Below are 16,656 nucleotides of genomic sequence, written 5' to 3' on the forward strand. Positions count from 1 at the left end.
GGCTACATCAAAGCTCCCCTTCCATTTCTCATCCTTAAATCCCCATCTATCTTGTCGATGGCCACGTAGGTCTTGACCTATTTCTTCTGCTCAGCGATAACTTGATCGACGGTAGATCTCATCTCCTGGATCGTCTTTTTAGGATCTTCAGCTCCGAAGATAGCTGTTCCAGCTACAAGGACGTTTGAGCCTATGTCATAGTGAGGGATTAGCCGTGTGTCGATGGTGGTTGTTCTCCTCTGCCTTCTCACCCACTCGTCTCCCACACACTACTATATACGTCGTTCTCCATCTACCTCTCACATTCAAGTACGGCGATAACATCCACCCTTCCTCGCCTCAGGTCATCATGACCTGGTCCTGTTGACTTGGACCATTCCTCTTCCTTTCAATACACCCACACGCCCTCCTTTTCGCCTTCAACGTCTGACCATACTCCCTGACTCCCGCATACTCGATGAAATAGTATACTCACCAGCTCTAGCGCACTGACAAGCATTCCCTGATCCTACTCCACCATCAACCTGGATATTCTTACCTGGGAACCTCTCTCGAAGCTCCTTGACCTTCTCCAAACATTCAGGCATGAACTTCTGACCACCGTGTCCTGGTCTGACGGTCATGACTAATAACATGTCGACGGCGTTTCCGAGTGATTCGGTAATGACGCTAGCGGGAGTTTCGGGCGATATGGCAAGGCCGACGAGCATGTCGTGTTGCTTGATTAGGGAGATGACTCCTTCTGGGTCGGCTGGGGGGTGAGATAGGAGATTTGAGTAGTGAGTTGAATAGAGGTTATGCATAACGACGTTCACGTTATTGAAGGTCCAGATTAGGGCGTATGATGATAGATTAGGGATATTGAAAAGTCAGCGCTGATCAAACGGATGGATCAACGAGATGTTCTTTCACCTACAAGTAGCCTCATAATGGAAGGTATAACTCTTTCCGCCAGCTTTAGCAACTTCCGGCACCCATTTAGCTGGATCCGCAACCATCATATGACAATCCATAAATATCTCTGGGACGTTCTTCTTCACCCATGTCAAGATTGGGGCACCCATCGTTATATTGGGTACAAAGTTGCCGTCCATGACGTCTAGACATACAAATGGATATGAGTTTGAGAACATGACGCTGTGTGAGGGGAGGTACTGAAATTGCGAATAAAGACGCCTCACTCACCCATATGTAACCAGTCGCATCCATTGTCGATCATTCGTTGACATTCGTCTGACAATTTCGAAAGATCACTCTGCGAGTCACAAAACAGATGTTAGCCTCTAGCTTGGGTTCGTAGGAGCAGAGGTGAGCTCACAGCAAGTACGGAGGGAGAGATGATACACTTTGACATTTTGGTTGGTCTTTGGATGGTCAAGATGAGCTGATGGAGTGACTGTGATCGATGAATAGACAGTAAACTTGTACAAACAGCAACAATTCACTTGACTATCATGATAACATCTTGACCCATCGTCATCCCATTCCTCCCATCTCGGACCGACGGAACCTGATGCACGTGCATATGGTATACCTGAATATCCCATTTATCCATTTATCATATTTTATCCGGACAGCACCTGAGACCTTACACGCGACATCCCATTGTTTTGCCACCCACCGGCACATAACGTTTACCAATTCAAGATGAAAGACATCTATCACGCTCTCGTCTCTAACCATCTCAAAAGTGACTTGAAGATACTTATAAAAAGATCACGATCAAAATGGCAGGACCACTGTCAGTAGATGAGATATTAGCCAAACAAAAGACAGAGAAAGAGGCAGCTTCAAAGGTAAGTATATCATACTCCCATTCATCCCATCTCATCTCATGGACACCCACCCGCTTACACTACTTGTCTCCGCATCTCTTCCATCGCTACCATCATGCGGCTGTAGTAGACTGTACTGACTCATCTTCAAATCTCTCTTACAGCCCAAGTTCCTGTCCAAAGCCGACCGAGCCAAGCTAGCATTGGAGAAACGGCAAGCTGAAGTGCAAACTCAGCAGGAAAGGGAAGAAGCTGAACGTAGACAGCGTATAGAGTTTGAACGTGCTGCTGAAGAGGAGAGGAGGAGGGCTGATGCCGCCAGGTATGGTGCAGATGTTAGGGGATCATGCGAGTGTCCTCTCTTTGATGCTGTTGAGACCCCACTCCCACTCCCTATTCCCATACCGCTTTTCTTTTACGTACCGTACGCTGATATAAAACTCTCAGACGACCGATTCGGAAGACAAGAGTACGGACGACCCGATCCTCGATATACCAACGGCCATAATGCATCTCGGGCGAACGTACCTACCGGACCAAGAGGGAATGTTCCCCCCTCCGGACCTAGGGGGATGAGAGACTCTGGTACTCCTCTGCCATACAATGGCAACGGTAATGGACTGTCGACCGGACCTTCAACGCCCAAAGCTGGATCTTCAACTCCCGGACCAAATTCTCCCGGTGACGTCGCTCTACCGACAGATACAGAGCTGAACGCGTTGAAGGCTAGATATTTAGGTCAAAAAGTAGATGGGAAGAAACCTAGGTTGAGAAAAGCAAATGATAAGAAAGTGGTATTCGATTGGAACGAAAATGACGATACGACATTGAATGAACGGGGTACATGGACGATGGATATCAAGCAGAAGGGTCCAGGAGGTGCGATGTTTGGGGGGAGGTTAGCGGGTTTCGACGAAGGTGGTCAGAGGAGGGGTCAACAGGCTTTTACTGATAAGTAAGTTGATTCGACATCTAATCAGTCTCATCCTCTTTCGTCCTCTTTCATCCTTCGCTTCCAGACTCTCAATATGTCCTTTCCGGTCCACCTGTCAGTCATTATACTGACTCCCTTTTGTCTCTCTTCGCAGCCACGCAGACGCCCTGGAACGTCGACGAGCAGGTAAAGGATCCAACGATGATCGACACTGGTCCGAAAAACCTCTAGAAGAGATGAAAGATCGTGATTGGCGTATCTTCAGGGAAGATTTCGCTATCGCCGCCAGAGGTGGTAATATTCCCGTGCCACTACGGTCATGGAGAGAGTCGAATATACCGCTAAATATCTTGGACATAATCGAAGAGATCGGGTATAAAGAACCTTCACCTATTCAGAGACAGGCTATACCGATTGGTATGCAGAATAGGGATTTGATCGGTATCGCCAAGACTGGTAAGTATCTTGTTCCGTCTCTGATTGCAAATTCTGAATGCTAATAACTATTCACAGGTTCCGGTAAAACCGCTGCTTTCGTCATACCCATGCTAGATTACATCGGTCATTTACCCCCATTCAACGATGAAAACCGACATAAAGGTCCTTACGCTTTGATCATGGCGCCGACTCGAGAGTTGGCTCAACAGATTGAACAAGAAGCTGCGCGATTCGCCAAGCCCCTAGGTTACAACTGTGTATCTATCGTTGGTGGAAGATCAGTAGAAGAACAGCAATTCAACTTACGAAACGGTGCTGAGATCATTATTGCCACCCCTGGTCGTCTAAAAGATATGATCGATAAATCAATGCTGGTCATGTCTCAATGTCGTTACGTCGTCATGGATGAAGCCGATAGAATGGTCGATCTAGGTTTCGAATTGGATCTTAACTTTATCTTGGATGCTATGCCTGCTACGTTCGTCAAACCGGATGATGCTGAGATAAATCATGCTTTGAAGTCGGGTGAATGGCAAGGATGGAGAGTGACCACCTTGTTCTCCGCTACTATGCCTCCTGCGGTAGAACGATTAGCTCGGAAGTACCTCAGAAAACCTGCAACAGTCACTATTGGTAACGCAGGTGAAGCAGTCGATACTGTCGAGCAACGAGTCGAGTTCGTCCACGGTGGAGAAGAGAAGAGGAAATCGAGACTCATCGAGATCTTACGAACTATCGGCTTACCTCCGCCTATCATCATATTCGTTAATCAGAAGAAGACCGCTGATATGGTACTTCGATATGTTCAACAAGCCGGCTTGAGTGGTGTCTCGTTACATTCAGGTAAATCACAAGAACAGAGAGAAAGTTCGCTTCAAGCTTTACGTGATGGTCAGGTTTCAGTACTGGTAGCTACAGATCTGGCAGGAAGAGGTATAGATGTACCGGATGTTTCGTTGGTTATCAATTGGCAAATGTCAGATACGATTGAGAAGTACGTTCATAGAATCGGAAGAACAGGTAGAGCGGGTAAGAATGGTTTGGCGATTACATTCTTGACCAACGATGATGATGAGGTCATGTATGATTTGAGGGTTGAGGTGGAAAAATCAAAGATGTCAAAGATGAATTCTGAATTGGCGAGACATGAGGCTGCGAAGACGAAAGTGACAAGGGAGATGAAGGTGAGTAAGATACGATTGTCGTATTGTTCGGGTTCGAGCTGATGATGATGTTATGTTTTGCAGAGAAAGAGGGATGATAATGATGAGTAGATGCCGACTGAAAGTGTTGTTGGCTTACGAGGGAAGTGTGGGTATTGTGATCACTCAGTCAGTCAAGTATCATACGGAATAAGAGAATAGTGATGTCCATGTGCTATTGTGCATACGTCGATGCGGATCATGTATCTTTTATATCATTCAATATCAGCATGCATATCTATGTGGTTACTTATATCCTGAACTCGGTCATTGACCTTTGACCGGTTATTCGGTCTGTTGATTTAGCGTGATTTTGTTTTGGTCGTCGAGGTCTTATTGTTCGACAGCAACAGCAACGAACGATCCGTGCATGACATTCAGAACACCTATGGCATGACTCTGAAAGTGTTACTAGCCAACTCATCACCATATATCGCATACACCTGTCGATATCACTACAGGAGGCACGTAAACGGACAGCTGCTGCTAGACCATCATCATTAAGCTTGAGCCTTGGATATCGAGAGTTCAACTCACTTCTTATCGTCAGACTGAAGGAAATTTACGAATCATTCCAATGCCAGACTCACTCGAGACAGCCGCTCTCAACGGCTCATTATTCACGTTCGACGACTCTCCTCCATCTCCAGCACGTTCAAACTCCTCAGCATCACTCCTGAATACAGACGATGGGTTAGGTTCAGACTTGGACGATGGACCATCGTCAAGTAAAATAGGTCAGAGAGGTGATACAGCCGGTAAGGGTGTACCGCCAGTAAAAGGTAGTCAGATAGAGCATGATGGACCTCAGACTGGACCTAAAGGGGTCATATCGGATCGTAAAGCCCATTCGACGATTCAACAACAGCGGAGAGATAGAGAATTGAACGATAGGGTATCAGAACAGAGTAGGAAAGCTCTGATAGGATTGACGGTACATGAGGAAGATCAGCTTAGGAAAAGAGAGGAGGAGGAGAAGGATTTGGAAGACTGGAGGAGGAGGAGGAAAGAACAGCTGATTAGGAATTTGGAGCAGGATGAGGATGAGGGTGAATATGATGGTAGGAGGCAGAGTATCAAGAGGGGTGGGTTAAGGGAGTTGGATAAGAGTAATTTTATAGATGCCGTTGAGAGGAATGGGTGGGTGGTGGTTCTGATCTATGAACCTGTAAGTTATGCTTGTTATGGATCCCACATATCTGTCGTAGAACACGCAAGTGGTATGTTCGTACCATACAACGTAGCTGAATGACGTTTCTCCATGATATATAGGAAATACCCCGCTGTGTATCGCTTCTCGCTTCCCTGTTGCATCTCTCACTCAACCTTCCGTCCCCTTCTATTCTTTCAATCCCAATAACATTGTACAAGGCCCGCGCGACATCCTTGCAATTCTCACTGTTGCCTCCCACTTCATCAACCATCACACGGTACGAAAATGAAGAACCGATAGGTACACCTGATCCTGACGTATTACCTACGATGTTGGTCTACAAAGATGGCGAGTTGGAGAAAAATTGGGTAAGGGTCGATTGGGAAGTAGATGAGAGCGGGGCAGAAGGATTGTTGCAAAAGGAAGGGATATTACCCTTGGTAGGAGCAGGAAGGATGGGAGCGGGGGTGGGGATCAATAGGAGGAGGGACCTGTTGGATGATGAGGACGAAGAGGATTGAGTAAACTTAGACGCCTGTTCCACCAAATCATATATGTATATGATGCACATGAGTCAGCAGATGGGGTGATGACATACAGTAGGTGGAAGGTTGATCGCTCACTCACTCTTGTCGTCAATAATTTTACCTGCGATTTCATGCCCTTGCACCGATCTCGTGCATGCTGAATTACAGATTACAGGGCGGTACATCGCCTGTTGCCACCGGCTGGGTGTGGATCACCATTGTAAATTTCCTTCGAAGTAGCCATGACATTCTCATTTGTATGCATTCCTACCACCGGTGAGGAATATGAGAACCAGAGAACGTCATAGGATGAGAACTTTTATGGCCATCGACTTGGCCAATGCTGTTCTCCCAAATTGCTTGTTGCCCCTCTGGTGAGCTCCGAGAACAGGCTTGTTCACGCGGAACATTGAGCTTTGGGGTTCGACCTGAACTCTCACAATTTCTAGCGACTTCATGATCCCTCGTTGCACTTGTTTATCACAATCTGCTCAATCCCTGGTCCAGGATGTCTACACGATCCAAATCCGTACACAGATCTGATGAATCTGACTCAGACTTCGACAATCCGGCTAAAAGACCTCGCACTCCCAACCCGAACGAGGTCTTCCATCTCAACGATATCTATTCCCAACAGAAAGACACCGACGTAACGATCTATTCATGCGACAGATTGCCATTTCATGTGCATTCCTATATCCTCCAGTCTTCCTCGTGAGTCCAGTTTTTCTATCACATTAGGTCTTGAAGATAACATCAGAGAAATTACAGCACAGTGTTCCGAGATCTGTTGAATATCCCTCAATATACCTCCAACTCTCCTAGACCTGAAATACACCTGACCGACCCGGAACTCGAACGCTCTTTGATAATCAGATTATACCTAGACATAGCCTACGGTAATGAAGCTCTAAAAGGATATACATTAAAGAGCAAATGTGAAATTCAGGATCTGCTGGACCTTATAGATTTTCTGGTCAAATACGATATGAAGACTACCCTCAACACTCTAAAGATGACTCTGAAACTTATGACTAATACTGGTCAAATATCGCCTCTCGGAATCTTTATAGCTGGCTCGAGGTTGGAGGATGTGGAAATTTGTTCATACGCTATCAAGACCCCCGGAACGGTTGGGTGGTCTGCTCGTAGAATAGCCCGTAGTCGATTGGGATCCGGGGATAACCCGTTGATGGATATTCACCTAGCACCGATATGGCATTTCACTCGAATAAGGCCTACATACTCATCTGCTCTATTGAAGGTAACGAAGTATTTCACCTTTTCGCAAGCATCCGCAGAGGAGAAGGATTGCATAGCTAGAGAGTTTGAGATGGCAATCAGTTTATTCAGTGAGTTGTCCGGTCCCGTGAGTCTGTGGGCGCCGACCTTATATATCTGATTATCTATCCTTTAGGACAACAAGGTATATAAGCTTGGAGAAGAAGTGTATGCCTGGGGACATAATGACACATGGGATTCCTACGGGACGCTACATCTCAAGCCAAACCACCACATATTGGAAAACAAAACAAAAAACTACATCTGTCGTAAAGGAGTCGATCCGGTTTGTGTGTAGCTCAAATCGAGCATTCCTTATGACTGTACATACCTACAAGCATCATGCATACTCGGTAGTAAAAGTTTGAAACATCTTAAGACATCTGTCTTCGCATTGCGACAACTTTCCGAGGCTGGCGACTTCAGCAATAAACTACGGACTTTGCGCGGTGTCTCAGCCTCGCTCGAAGTAGACTTCTACCTTTAACAGTGTTTACGAGCTTACCATTCCCGTATGTTTGACTTTAATCCCGTGTGTATGTAGCCATACGTAGGCTTACGACAAAAGAAGGGAATGAAAAGCATGTGCTCGAGATTGAGAATGATAAGAACGAAGGTATTCACTTGACCCCTTATCCCCCTTCTGTCTCTCTTATTTGTTTTCTCCCGATTCCATCTCGCGCGCTACAGTAGACTCGCCATCACTTATAACATACAACATGGGCAACAAGCATTCCAAACCTCCCGGATCTTCGTCCGACAAGGCCAAGAACCTCGATACAGCATCAGTGCTTGAGAAGTTCAGAGAGGCGTATCCCAACGGCTCATGTAACCTTAATCAATCCGCAACATCCTTTCGAGCACCCCCGCCATACCCCAAGGACGATGTCAATAACTCCCCGAATCAGGATAGCAACAACGAACAAGTCGTTCCGCCTGCATCTGCGCCTGATCCCAAACACGAATGTCCCAAGCACAGTGTAGTTCCTGCCCATGACATCAAGTTGTATACCAGTGATGGAAAATATGTGGTTATAGACGGACTTGATCTGATTTTTACAAGGTCCGTGCTCAGCTACAAACCATATTTTCATACGGAAAGACATACCTAATGTCAAATGAAACCTTAGTGATGACTTCTTCGACAAACTGAAATACATTGCTGGTCAAACGCCTACTCGAAGTCTTCGTTTCCACGACGAGAAATATGAGACATACGATGTCCTCTCGAGGTACAAGACCCTCGTAGAGGGAAAAGAGTTGACCCCTCCTGACAAATCCGCAAATCCAAAGAGGGAATGTGAATTAATCGGAGATCTGATTTACAAGTTGAACTTGTGGAAAGGAACAAACATTCTGAATATCCTAAAATTTCAAGTTATCAATTGGATCTATCAGGGTCAGGTCAGTCCCAAATATACTATTACTCTGGCGGGTAAGTTGAATGATCCGAAATTGGTTGGAACCGTTATGAAGTGTGGAGCTCAAAGGGAGTATGAACGAAATGTAAGTTCGACGCACTTGGGTATGCAATGTCGCTGTCAAATCACAGGATCAAAGGTCTATCCGAAAAGCTCATATACAATTATGTATCGCTAGAACCCACTTATCAGCCTCGATGAGCATATGAACACCTCGACCGTGGTTGCCGTTGGAAATTGGAAAGAGTACATCCCAACCCGATGGCAAGAAGCTTTCGGAAGAGCTATCGAAGAGACTTCCAGTATGGGTGATACCGACGAGAGATGGAAGGCATGTGCAAATGCTTTCGAGAAGCAGTTTGCTTAAGTAGCCAGAAAGTGAACGAGGTGTAAATATAAAAGAATGAAATAGTCGTAGTGTAAGTATTCAATATGATATACATGAAATGAATAAGCAAGACCGGATGCATGCATTACGCATGACGATCACCAGTTGATTATGGCGAGGCCGATAGCGGCATCAAAGCCACGTGAGGATCAGCATGATGTGGCGTGCCACTTTCGCGCATCCCACTATCCTCAGTGATGATACCACTATCGGCCAATCATCTTCATCTCGTTTGTGAGCATCGTCAGGTGCCAAAAAGGTCAAGCGGCGGAAGGGGTCAATAGGAATTCAGTGGGTCACCATCACCAGCGAAGTTGGGAGAGGGGAAGTGTTGTAAATGCATGTATGATATGGGGTCAAGAACGTTCAGTCATGGGATACTTGTATGACGAGATTGCGGAGATGCGAGATGTTATGAAATTTGTATACATTCCTTTTCCCCGTTCTCAACGTATGTCCAGAGAGTCTCCGAGAAGTATAGGATCTACATAGCCTGTTTACTTGGTCTACAGAAAGGTGAGGAAACAAATAGTCAGCTGATGTGGCACACTGCGACGGGAGAGGAAGGAAGGGGTACAAGTTGGAAACTTCAACATCGTTCGATGAATAGATGATTTCGATGCTATGAACGGTGAGAAACGGAACCTACGGCTTCTTCTAAATGAGCGATGAGATCATTCCTATCCTTCGCCTTCTTCAAACCAGCGAAAGCCATCTTGGTTCCAGGAATATACTTCTTAGGGTTCTCGAGGTATTCGAAAAGAGTTTGTCCTTCCTGTAATGGTCAACTGGGCAATCAGCCATTCCGTACTGACCTATCTGGTAGCTAGAGATGTATAGAGCATGTACATACCCAGGTAACACCCTTGTTAACGTTGGCAGCTAACAAAAGCAAAAATCAGCGGATGCTCAATTCAGAAATCGCTTTCTAGAGACCAACCGGTATATGAGAATCCCTCAACGGTTCCGCTCTTTCGTCCGAACAAACCATGGAGGTTAGGGCCCACTTTATTCGCTTCGCCGGCGCCTAGAGTGTGACATTGAGCGCATCTTGTCTGCGAGTAAAAGATGGATAAACATCAGCAAAAGATCGGCGATGAGAAATTGGAAGAGGGCGGCGCCTCCCGGAGGTTTGATAGCGATGAGCGGCGTTTGCCTCACCTTGAAGATACCAGCACCTTTGGAGGCGTCACCTGTGAGCAGAAAGTGTGATGTTAGCCTTTGAATTGGTCAAAACACGAAGAAATAGATCGATCGGGAGAAGGGGAAGGAATTGCCGCCAGAAGGTGATTTTCGATGGATTTTTCTTGTGTGAGAGCACCGTATACGCACCAGGAGTGTATTTGTCAGACATTTTGATACTTCTGTGTCGATCGGAAGAGTCGAAGAGATGTAGAAAGAGTTTGTAGATTGGTGGAAACGAAAGAGATCAAAAAGATTGAAAATGTTGAAAGGGATGTGTGCGTGTTTGGTGCGTACGGTGTACGTATTGCAAGCTCCACCATAGGTCAACGGCTGGCACGGATATACAAGTGCCATACAATTTCACTCCGATAACTCCCGATATCCAATGAAATTACTCCCTTTTCACAAACGCATGCATGCGTCAGGCCCCATGCCTATCGAAAAAGAGAGGCTTCACAAACCCATTGCATACCTATTTTGAGCATTTCATGTTGTGGTTTAGGCACAGGCCCCGAAAAGCTCCAAGACCACCAAGTTCACGAAGCTCATGCTCAACTGCATATGAAGTGTTTTTTTCGCTGTCTGCAACGTCTTCATCCAAGAGATTTTATAGCATAATCATCATGGTGAGTGCATTCTCGGATGTGTTCGACAGCATGCGGAAGCTGATACATATACATATTACTGTAGGGCGGCGGAGTGAGTGGAATAGCGAAGATGAACCAGGTGAATGTACTCAAGGAGCTGACGTTGGACGGATCATGATGTATAGGCACACTATCCTTATCCAAAAGAAGTATGGACACCATCAGGTAAGTCGGAGACGCTCTAGCGATTTTTCGGAAGACAGAATGCTGATGTGCGGCCTTCACTATCCGCTCATTCGTCATCACTTCAACTTCTTCGGAAAACACCTCTTTTCCGCAAATCTAACTTAACCTCGTAATTTCGCAAAAACACCAATATCCGAAAACACTCACAACAGGTGGATGGTGGTCTAGACCCTCAAACTGGGCAACAAACACTGCGATATGCGTATTCGGTATTGGATTAGCTACGTTTGGTGTATGGAGATTGTCGGCGAGCAAGGAACAGAGGCATATAGCACCTACTAGACCTATACCTTCGCAACGAGTGAGTATCGATTTTTCGCGTATTGAGTTTTCGGATGCGAAGAGACATGATGGATACGACCGCATGCTGGACAGTGAGACTCTTGAGGACTCAGATAATACCGAGACGAGGCATCGCTTTAGAGGAATCAATGTCGAATACACGGAATCATGCTGACTATCTTTTTGTTTTCGGATATTAGTGGTCACCGCAAGCGAAAGAGATTGGCGTAAGGCAAGAATAGGTATTCATAGTGGGAATGCAAATAGCTAGATCGTGGCGATTATGCAGTCGGTCTCTTACTTCAACCACTCACACTACTGACGGAATAGGTCACGGTTGTCACTTCGCAGTCACGAGTCTGCTAAAACTCTTCGAATCTGTTCACATGATAGTCTCTCATATAAGGCCTCCAGCTAAATCTCTTCTCTGTCATTGACAGATCCTCGACATCTATAGACAAGTGTTCAATACAGGAAGCCAAGATCTCTGACAATCCGGAGAGCCGGGCCACCATTGCACTACTAAGATCTCCTGTTCAACAATAGCTCATTCCATTCTACAAGCGTAGATGGGCAGCTCTCCGCATCCGGCAACGCGTGGGCAAATTCGACTGATGACAACCTTGTTTCTTCCTCATGCTTTGCCTTGAGCTTGAGTGCATTGTCTTTGTTTTGAGAATACTCTACATATTCTTCATGGCTATCCTCTTTGGTCAGAGAAGCTAAGACGTCATACAGACCGGCGAGAGCATCCGCTGTTTTGGCGTTAACCCGATTCGTCATCCAAGACTTCCATCTGTTCAAGACTTGCGACTCATCGGCAGTCATATCCGCAATGACTCGATCTGTTAGCTCGGAGTTCAGAGACTGGGTCTGAGAGTGTAGTACGGTGTTCCAATCGTCATGTAAGATAGTAGGTAAAGTTTCTTGCATGATCTTCATTGCGTTAGTCATCCTCTTCAGATGGGCAGCCTTCTCTAGGTCTCCACCCTCGTGCTGCCAGACATTGGTATCCTCGCTCAAGCTGTCCAACTTCGCTTTAGACGCTTTCATCAGCGAAAGCAAACTTCGAACGTTGTTGACAAAATTCCCCGTTGGGATACCGGTCCCATCGAGAACTCTAGACAGTTTGATATTACATGCTGACAATGTGTCATCTTGGTGATGAGATCCATATCCGCTAAAGAGAGGTACGGCCGGATCTAAGATAGGTTTCCAATCTTCCTGTGGATCTTCAGGATCAACAATATATTCCGGTCGAACTCGGTATGTTGGAGATGTTGTATCGCCATCCGAAGCAACAAGCTTGTACTTTATTCGGCTTGTACCGGGCTTGAAATGAGTTGATGCCCACAGTGAAATCCAGCCCTGACTGGAAGACGGCATCTCTTCTTCAGAGCCATACCGTTGTCTGAACAACTTACCCAAGTTCCTTTCCTGCTTTTCCAATACCTTAGTAGCAGTCTGAATATTCTTTCGTTGCGTCTTGATTCTATCCCGATGATCATCTTGTATTGCTGTTCTCGATGTATCCGGACTAATCGCTATACTGAAATCGCCGATTAGAGCAGTCATGTCCCTGTGTGTATTCATCTCTCGCACAGTCGCTCTTCGAGACATACAAGAAAGCTGATCTTCCATAATCTGCAAGTCTGTTTCGTCATGGAAGCTGCCGATACCCCGAGTTTCAGTCCTAATTTTCGATAGTAGAGCTTCATATCGGTCAAATTCAAGCTTGTTTGCATGTTTTATTTTTTGGCATACTTCTGGACACAGCGAGTCGGCAATCTTACTGAGGAAAACTTCGGCCCGCTGAGTCTGGAGAGTCTGATGAATCAATTCCTGCTGACCTTCGCTATCGTCTGCCACATCCCTCCATTCATTGAGAGCTTCGATGTTGCTTCTGTGAATGTGTATGGATTCGTGCACTTTCTCAATGAAATCTCTATAGCTCGACAGAAGCTCATCTGGATGCCCACCATCTGGCCGTTCATCAAGCTCCGAAGGAGCGTCTTTAGTCGGATGCTTGTTCTCGGCGAAGACAGGTAGTCGAGAATCGGAAAATACTTGCCAATCGCTATTTCCCGTACTGCCTAAGGGACGGTGTCGAGCAGTAAATTGGGTCACTGACGGGGTATCTGTTTGGCCTGGATAAGGTTCGAAGGAGTACTCTTCGGAAGGCAGCCGTTTCGAACCCAACTTTTTGAATATAGATTGATAATCGAGCCCCATTTTGTGCTAAGCTTATGGAGGTTGCCGAGCAGCGGAACAGCTAAAAGAGGGGTATTGGAATATTTAAACGCTTGTCTAGAGGTGATAATGTCGAAATAGAGAAGTGGGGGTGATGGAACCGTGATACTAAAAATACTGCATTGGATGATCTCCCGGCTGGACGTCGGGGACTGAGACGCAAAAGCGATTGACATCCTTTCTTCGACAGGTCAGACGAAAGGAGGGACTGCGTCATGAGCACAAAAGTTATTAGGCGACCTTCCGATGACTGTATAACACGGAGACTGGTTGAACTGAAAGTATACTGCAAGTAGTAAGTGGTCTTATAAGGCCACGATCACGGGGGTTGACATTCTCACGGAAAAGACGACTAACACGCCTACTTCACTTTGAGTCAAAACTATGCGACCGACCCTTTGCAGCGGATTTGCTTTTCGATGGCTCCTGTCTGCTGACAAGTTGTGGCTCCCACTACGAGTGACTCTCTCAACCTGCATTGAAAGAAATTTATCCTATAAACAGGTCCTTCGGAGAGATGTATACTTATAGACGACTATATCTGCGGAAACTACACGAAGATGCTCACATACACAAGCTTGATTGATGGGATGATCTGACTCATTCGTCGATAGTAGCAAGCTCATTGGTCGCGTCGTGATCCAGAGTAACCAGATCAGGTTTTTCCCCAGAGAACCAGATATTTGTGCGGGATTTTGCAGAATCCTTGAGGCTATATGGCTGAGGAAGAATGACATCGTCAGTTCCATAGCCGCTATCATGTCTCATATGTTGGTAAACTCACCCCACTAGCTGTGTTCCTCCTTGTGTAACTCGAGTAATCGCGTGGTTGATTGGCATCAAAAACTGTTTCTGCGCCACCTGAAGCAGCAGAGAACTTGGTGCAGAGTCTTTGCCACTCTTCGCCAGTTATCGGAATTCGGGTTTCGGGGCCGAATGTCTCATCGAAGTCAGTGACGAAACGTTGATTTCCCCAGTTGAGCTTGTTGAGCTCCTCTTTCAGCTTGTCTTGCAAATCTGGGGCTGCTGATGATTCTTCTGTATCCGCTCGCAGATGGGCGGTCAACGACGTCAATCGGGCCCTCTCGAGACAATCATGGTGCCACAATGAGGTCTGCACTCGGTCCATCCATCGACTGATAAGTTCGCCTTGATAAGGGATCACTCGTTGAGCTATCATTTCGGAATCTCTGAATGACTTATTCCATTGGGATACCTCACGGTCATATAACGCTTGCATATTTGAGGTGATAGCTTCTGGAAGAGTATTCTTGATCTCTCTGCAGGCAGTCTCGACCCTCTTCAATTCTGCTAAGCCTTGCTCATCGTCCTTAAGAGCGTTTCGGGCCTCCGAAATTTGCGTCATGGCAGTATCCAGAGACAAAGCTTTTCGACTCATCTCTTCAAGAAAATCGTGAGTCGGTCTACCTTCCGACTCACCTCTAGATAGGAAATTTCTAACATTGAATCGCTTGCCGTGAGGTCTGTCCGTATCACAATCTTGTTTGGTCAGCTCGCTGAACGAGGGGACATTTGGATGAGCGATAGGACGCCATTGTTGCTCATCCTCATCCCCTAGAATGTACTCTGCTACGATTCGACCAGCAGGTCTTGTCACGGTGCCGTCCGATGTACCGAACTCATATCTGACTTTTGTCTTTCCAATCAATTTCTCTTGATGTCGAGACCAAAGGGCGTTCCATTTCGAGCCAGAATCAGGCACCTCAACGTCCCACCCATACCTACTGTGGAATCCTTTAAGAAATTCATCACGCGCACCGTTTTTCGAATCACGGGCCAAACGGGATCTCCCTTGTGATTGCCCTAAACGTTCTAGCATAGTCCTCTTCTGCTGCTCACCTACTACAGTCGAGTATTCATTCATCTCGTCTTCGAGCTGATTCAGACGAACCTTTGCGTCCGCTCGAGTAAAATCAGCGCTAGCTTTGATGTAACGACCCCATTCGTTCCTGATTGCCAGATCGGCAGGAGAACCTTCGTTTGCCAACGACGAAATATGATCGATAAGTTGAGTTTCCGATCTGATCTCACGGGAACGGATTGAATCCCAATTGGATTCAACTGCGCTAGAGAACCCTTGAGCTATCATCTCGAGGCCGGCTTTTGCTCTATACCACGAATTCATTTTCGCATCTAGCGCTGCCTCCCGATCATACAAGTCCTGCTGCATACCGGTGGCGGAATCATGCGTTTCAAGATTGCCAGACTGACGTATTGATGACGAGCCCCGTTTCGCTTGATCTCTTCTCAAGGCAGTCAGCTCCCGTTCCAGCTCTGTTCGAAGATTATCACAAGTGCCTTTCGCTTCTCGATAACTTTGGACGTATTTTGAGGTTTCCTTGACAAAGTTCTCGGTAAACAAGTCTTTGCCTTTCAATAACTTTGCTGATTTCACTGGAAGGTCCTCTTCTTCCGAAATTTGCTTCGCACCGCTGTCAAAATTGAAGATGGGGAATAAGTCATGGGTGACTGGCTGATAAGGACTCTCAGAACCTCTTTCTTTATAAGTAGGAGTAAAGTGGGTGACGATTCTCTTGGGTTCACCTTCAGGATGAATAAGAACCGGAGTGACATTGTATTCCTCGTCATTATTTCCTATGGAGCGAGTGGTCATCGTGATACGGAAGTTTTTGTGTAAAGTGACTGCGCCAGCAGATGTTAGTCCACCATTGGAAAAACAACCACAAGTTGAGATAAGATAGCATGGCGGGTCAAACATACTCACATTAGCTGATGATATAAATGACTGTGTTTTGGCGAAAATGCATATCGAGTGTCGTCAAGAAGGAAGATATGGATTGTATATTGCGAAGACAAATTACGGAGGAGAGGGGCATGAGGTATACATAGGATTCTGGTGTGATAAATGTCTCCTCTTTCTGTTGTCATCTGTCAGAAGCAGCGTCAAAGACAGAAAGGTAGAAAGATCGAAAGGATACTGGCTCCCTTACGTGTCAAGAACTGAA

The 16,656-nt window shown here is 46.1% G+C and overlaps 9 protein-coding genes across 9 annotated transcripts; 5 read left to right on the top strand and 4 right to left on the bottom strand.

Annotated features, from left to right (window-relative positions):
• Positions 1 to 77: 77 nt before the first annotated feature.
• Positions 78 to 1,354, bottom strand: V865_005411 (ribulose-phosphate 3-epimerase; the record flags this gene model as incomplete). Its single annotated transcript, XM_066229183.1, has 5 exons — positions 78 to 190; positions 476 to 751; positions 917 to 1,099; positions 1,186 to 1,255; positions 1,319 to 1,354. 5 exons carry the CDS (start codon positions 1,352 to 1,354, stop codon positions 78 to 80), a joined length of 678 nt encoding a protein of 225 aa, XP_066085280.1.
• A 373-nt stretch (positions 1,355 to 1,727) lies between these two features.
• Positions 1,728 to 4,421, top strand: V865_005412 (pre-mRNA-splicing ATP-dependent RNA helicase PRP28; the record flags this gene model as incomplete). The annotated part of the gene is made up of 5 exons (XM_066229184.1): positions 1,728 to 1,796; positions 1,940 to 2,730; positions 2,864 to 3,165; positions 3,223 to 4,331; positions 4,395 to 4,421. The coding sequence occupies 5 exons, from the start codon at positions 1,728 to 1,730 to the stop codon at positions 4,419 to 4,421; spliced, it is 2,298 nt and encodes a 765-aa protein (XP_066085281.1).
• A 505-nt stretch (positions 4,422 to 4,926) lies between these two features.
• V865_005413 (uncharacterized protein) lies at positions 4,927 to 6,023 on the top strand (the record flags this gene model as incomplete). Its single annotated transcript, XM_066229185.1, has 2 exons — positions 4,927 to 5,517; positions 5,622 to 6,023. 2 exons carry the CDS (start codon positions 4,927 to 4,929, stop codon positions 6,021 to 6,023), a joined length of 993 nt encoding a protein of 330 aa, XP_066085282.1.
• Positions 6,024 to 7,044: 1,021 nt separating this feature from the next.
• Positions 7,045 to 7,463, top strand: V865_005414 (uncharacterized protein; the record flags this gene model as incomplete). Its single annotated transcript, XM_066229186.1, has 2 exons — positions 7,045 to 7,381; positions 7,447 to 7,463. 2 exons carry the CDS (start codon positions 7,045 to 7,047, stop codon positions 7,461 to 7,463), a joined length of 354 nt encoding a protein of 117 aa, XP_066085283.1.
• A 566-nt stretch (positions 7,464 to 8,029) lies between these two features.
• V865_005415 (uncharacterized protein) lies at positions 8,030 to 9,098 on the top strand (the record flags this gene model as incomplete). Its single annotated transcript, XM_066229187.1, has 3 exons — positions 8,030 to 8,373; positions 8,441 to 8,816; positions 8,910 to 9,098. The coding sequence occupies 3 exons, from the start codon at positions 8,030 to 8,032 to the stop codon at positions 9,096 to 9,098; spliced, it is 909 nt and encodes a 302-aa protein (XP_066085284.1).
• Positions 9,099 to 9,741: 643 nt separating this feature from the next.
• V865_005416 (cytochrome c) lies at positions 9,742 to 10,473 on the bottom strand (the record flags this gene model as incomplete). The annotated part of the gene is made up of 5 exons (XM_066229188.1): positions 9,742 to 9,894; positions 9,973 to 10,001; positions 10,060 to 10,174; positions 10,281 to 10,312; positions 10,452 to 10,473. The coding sequence occupies 5 exons, from the start codon at positions 10,471 to 10,473 to the stop codon at positions 9,742 to 9,744; spliced, it is 351 nt and encodes a 116-aa protein (XP_066085285.1).
• A 454-nt stretch (positions 10,474 to 10,927) lies between these two features.
• Positions 10,928 to 11,661, top strand: V865_005417 (uncharacterized protein; the record flags this gene model as incomplete). The annotated part of the gene is made up of 5 exons (XM_066229189.1): positions 10,928 to 10,930; positions 10,995 to 11,003; positions 11,077 to 11,116; positions 11,290 to 11,438; positions 11,620 to 11,661. 5 exons carry the CDS (start codon positions 10,928 to 10,930, stop codon positions 11,659 to 11,661), a joined length of 243 nt encoding a protein of 80 aa, XP_066085286.1.
• Positions 11,662 to 11,941: 280 nt separating this feature from the next.
• Positions 11,942 to 13,651, bottom strand: V865_005418 (uncharacterized protein; the record flags this gene model as incomplete). Its single annotated transcript, XM_066229190.1, has 1 exon — positions 11,942 to 13,651. The coding sequence occupies one exon, from the start codon at positions 13,649 to 13,651 to the stop codon at positions 11,942 to 11,944; it is 1,710 nt and encodes a 569-aa protein (XP_066085287.1).
• Positions 13,652 to 14,269: 618 nt separating this feature from the next.
• Positions 14,270 to 16,304, bottom strand: V865_005419 (uncharacterized protein; the record flags this gene model as incomplete). The annotated part of the gene is made up of 2 exons (XM_066229191.1): positions 14,270 to 14,389; positions 14,454 to 16,304. 2 exons carry the CDS (start codon positions 16,302 to 16,304, stop codon positions 14,270 to 14,272), a joined length of 1,971 nt encoding a protein of 656 aa, XP_066085288.1.
• Between the last annotated feature and the right edge of the window lie 352 nt (positions 16,305 to 16,656).

The sequence above is a fragment of the Kwoniella europaea genome, chromosome 1 (genome assembly GCF_036810445.1).
Source record: "Kwoniella europaea PYCC6329 chromosome 1, complete sequence".
NCBI lineage: Eukaryota > Fungi > Basidiomycota > Tremellomycetes > Tremellales > Cryptococcaceae > Kwoniella > Kwoniella europaea.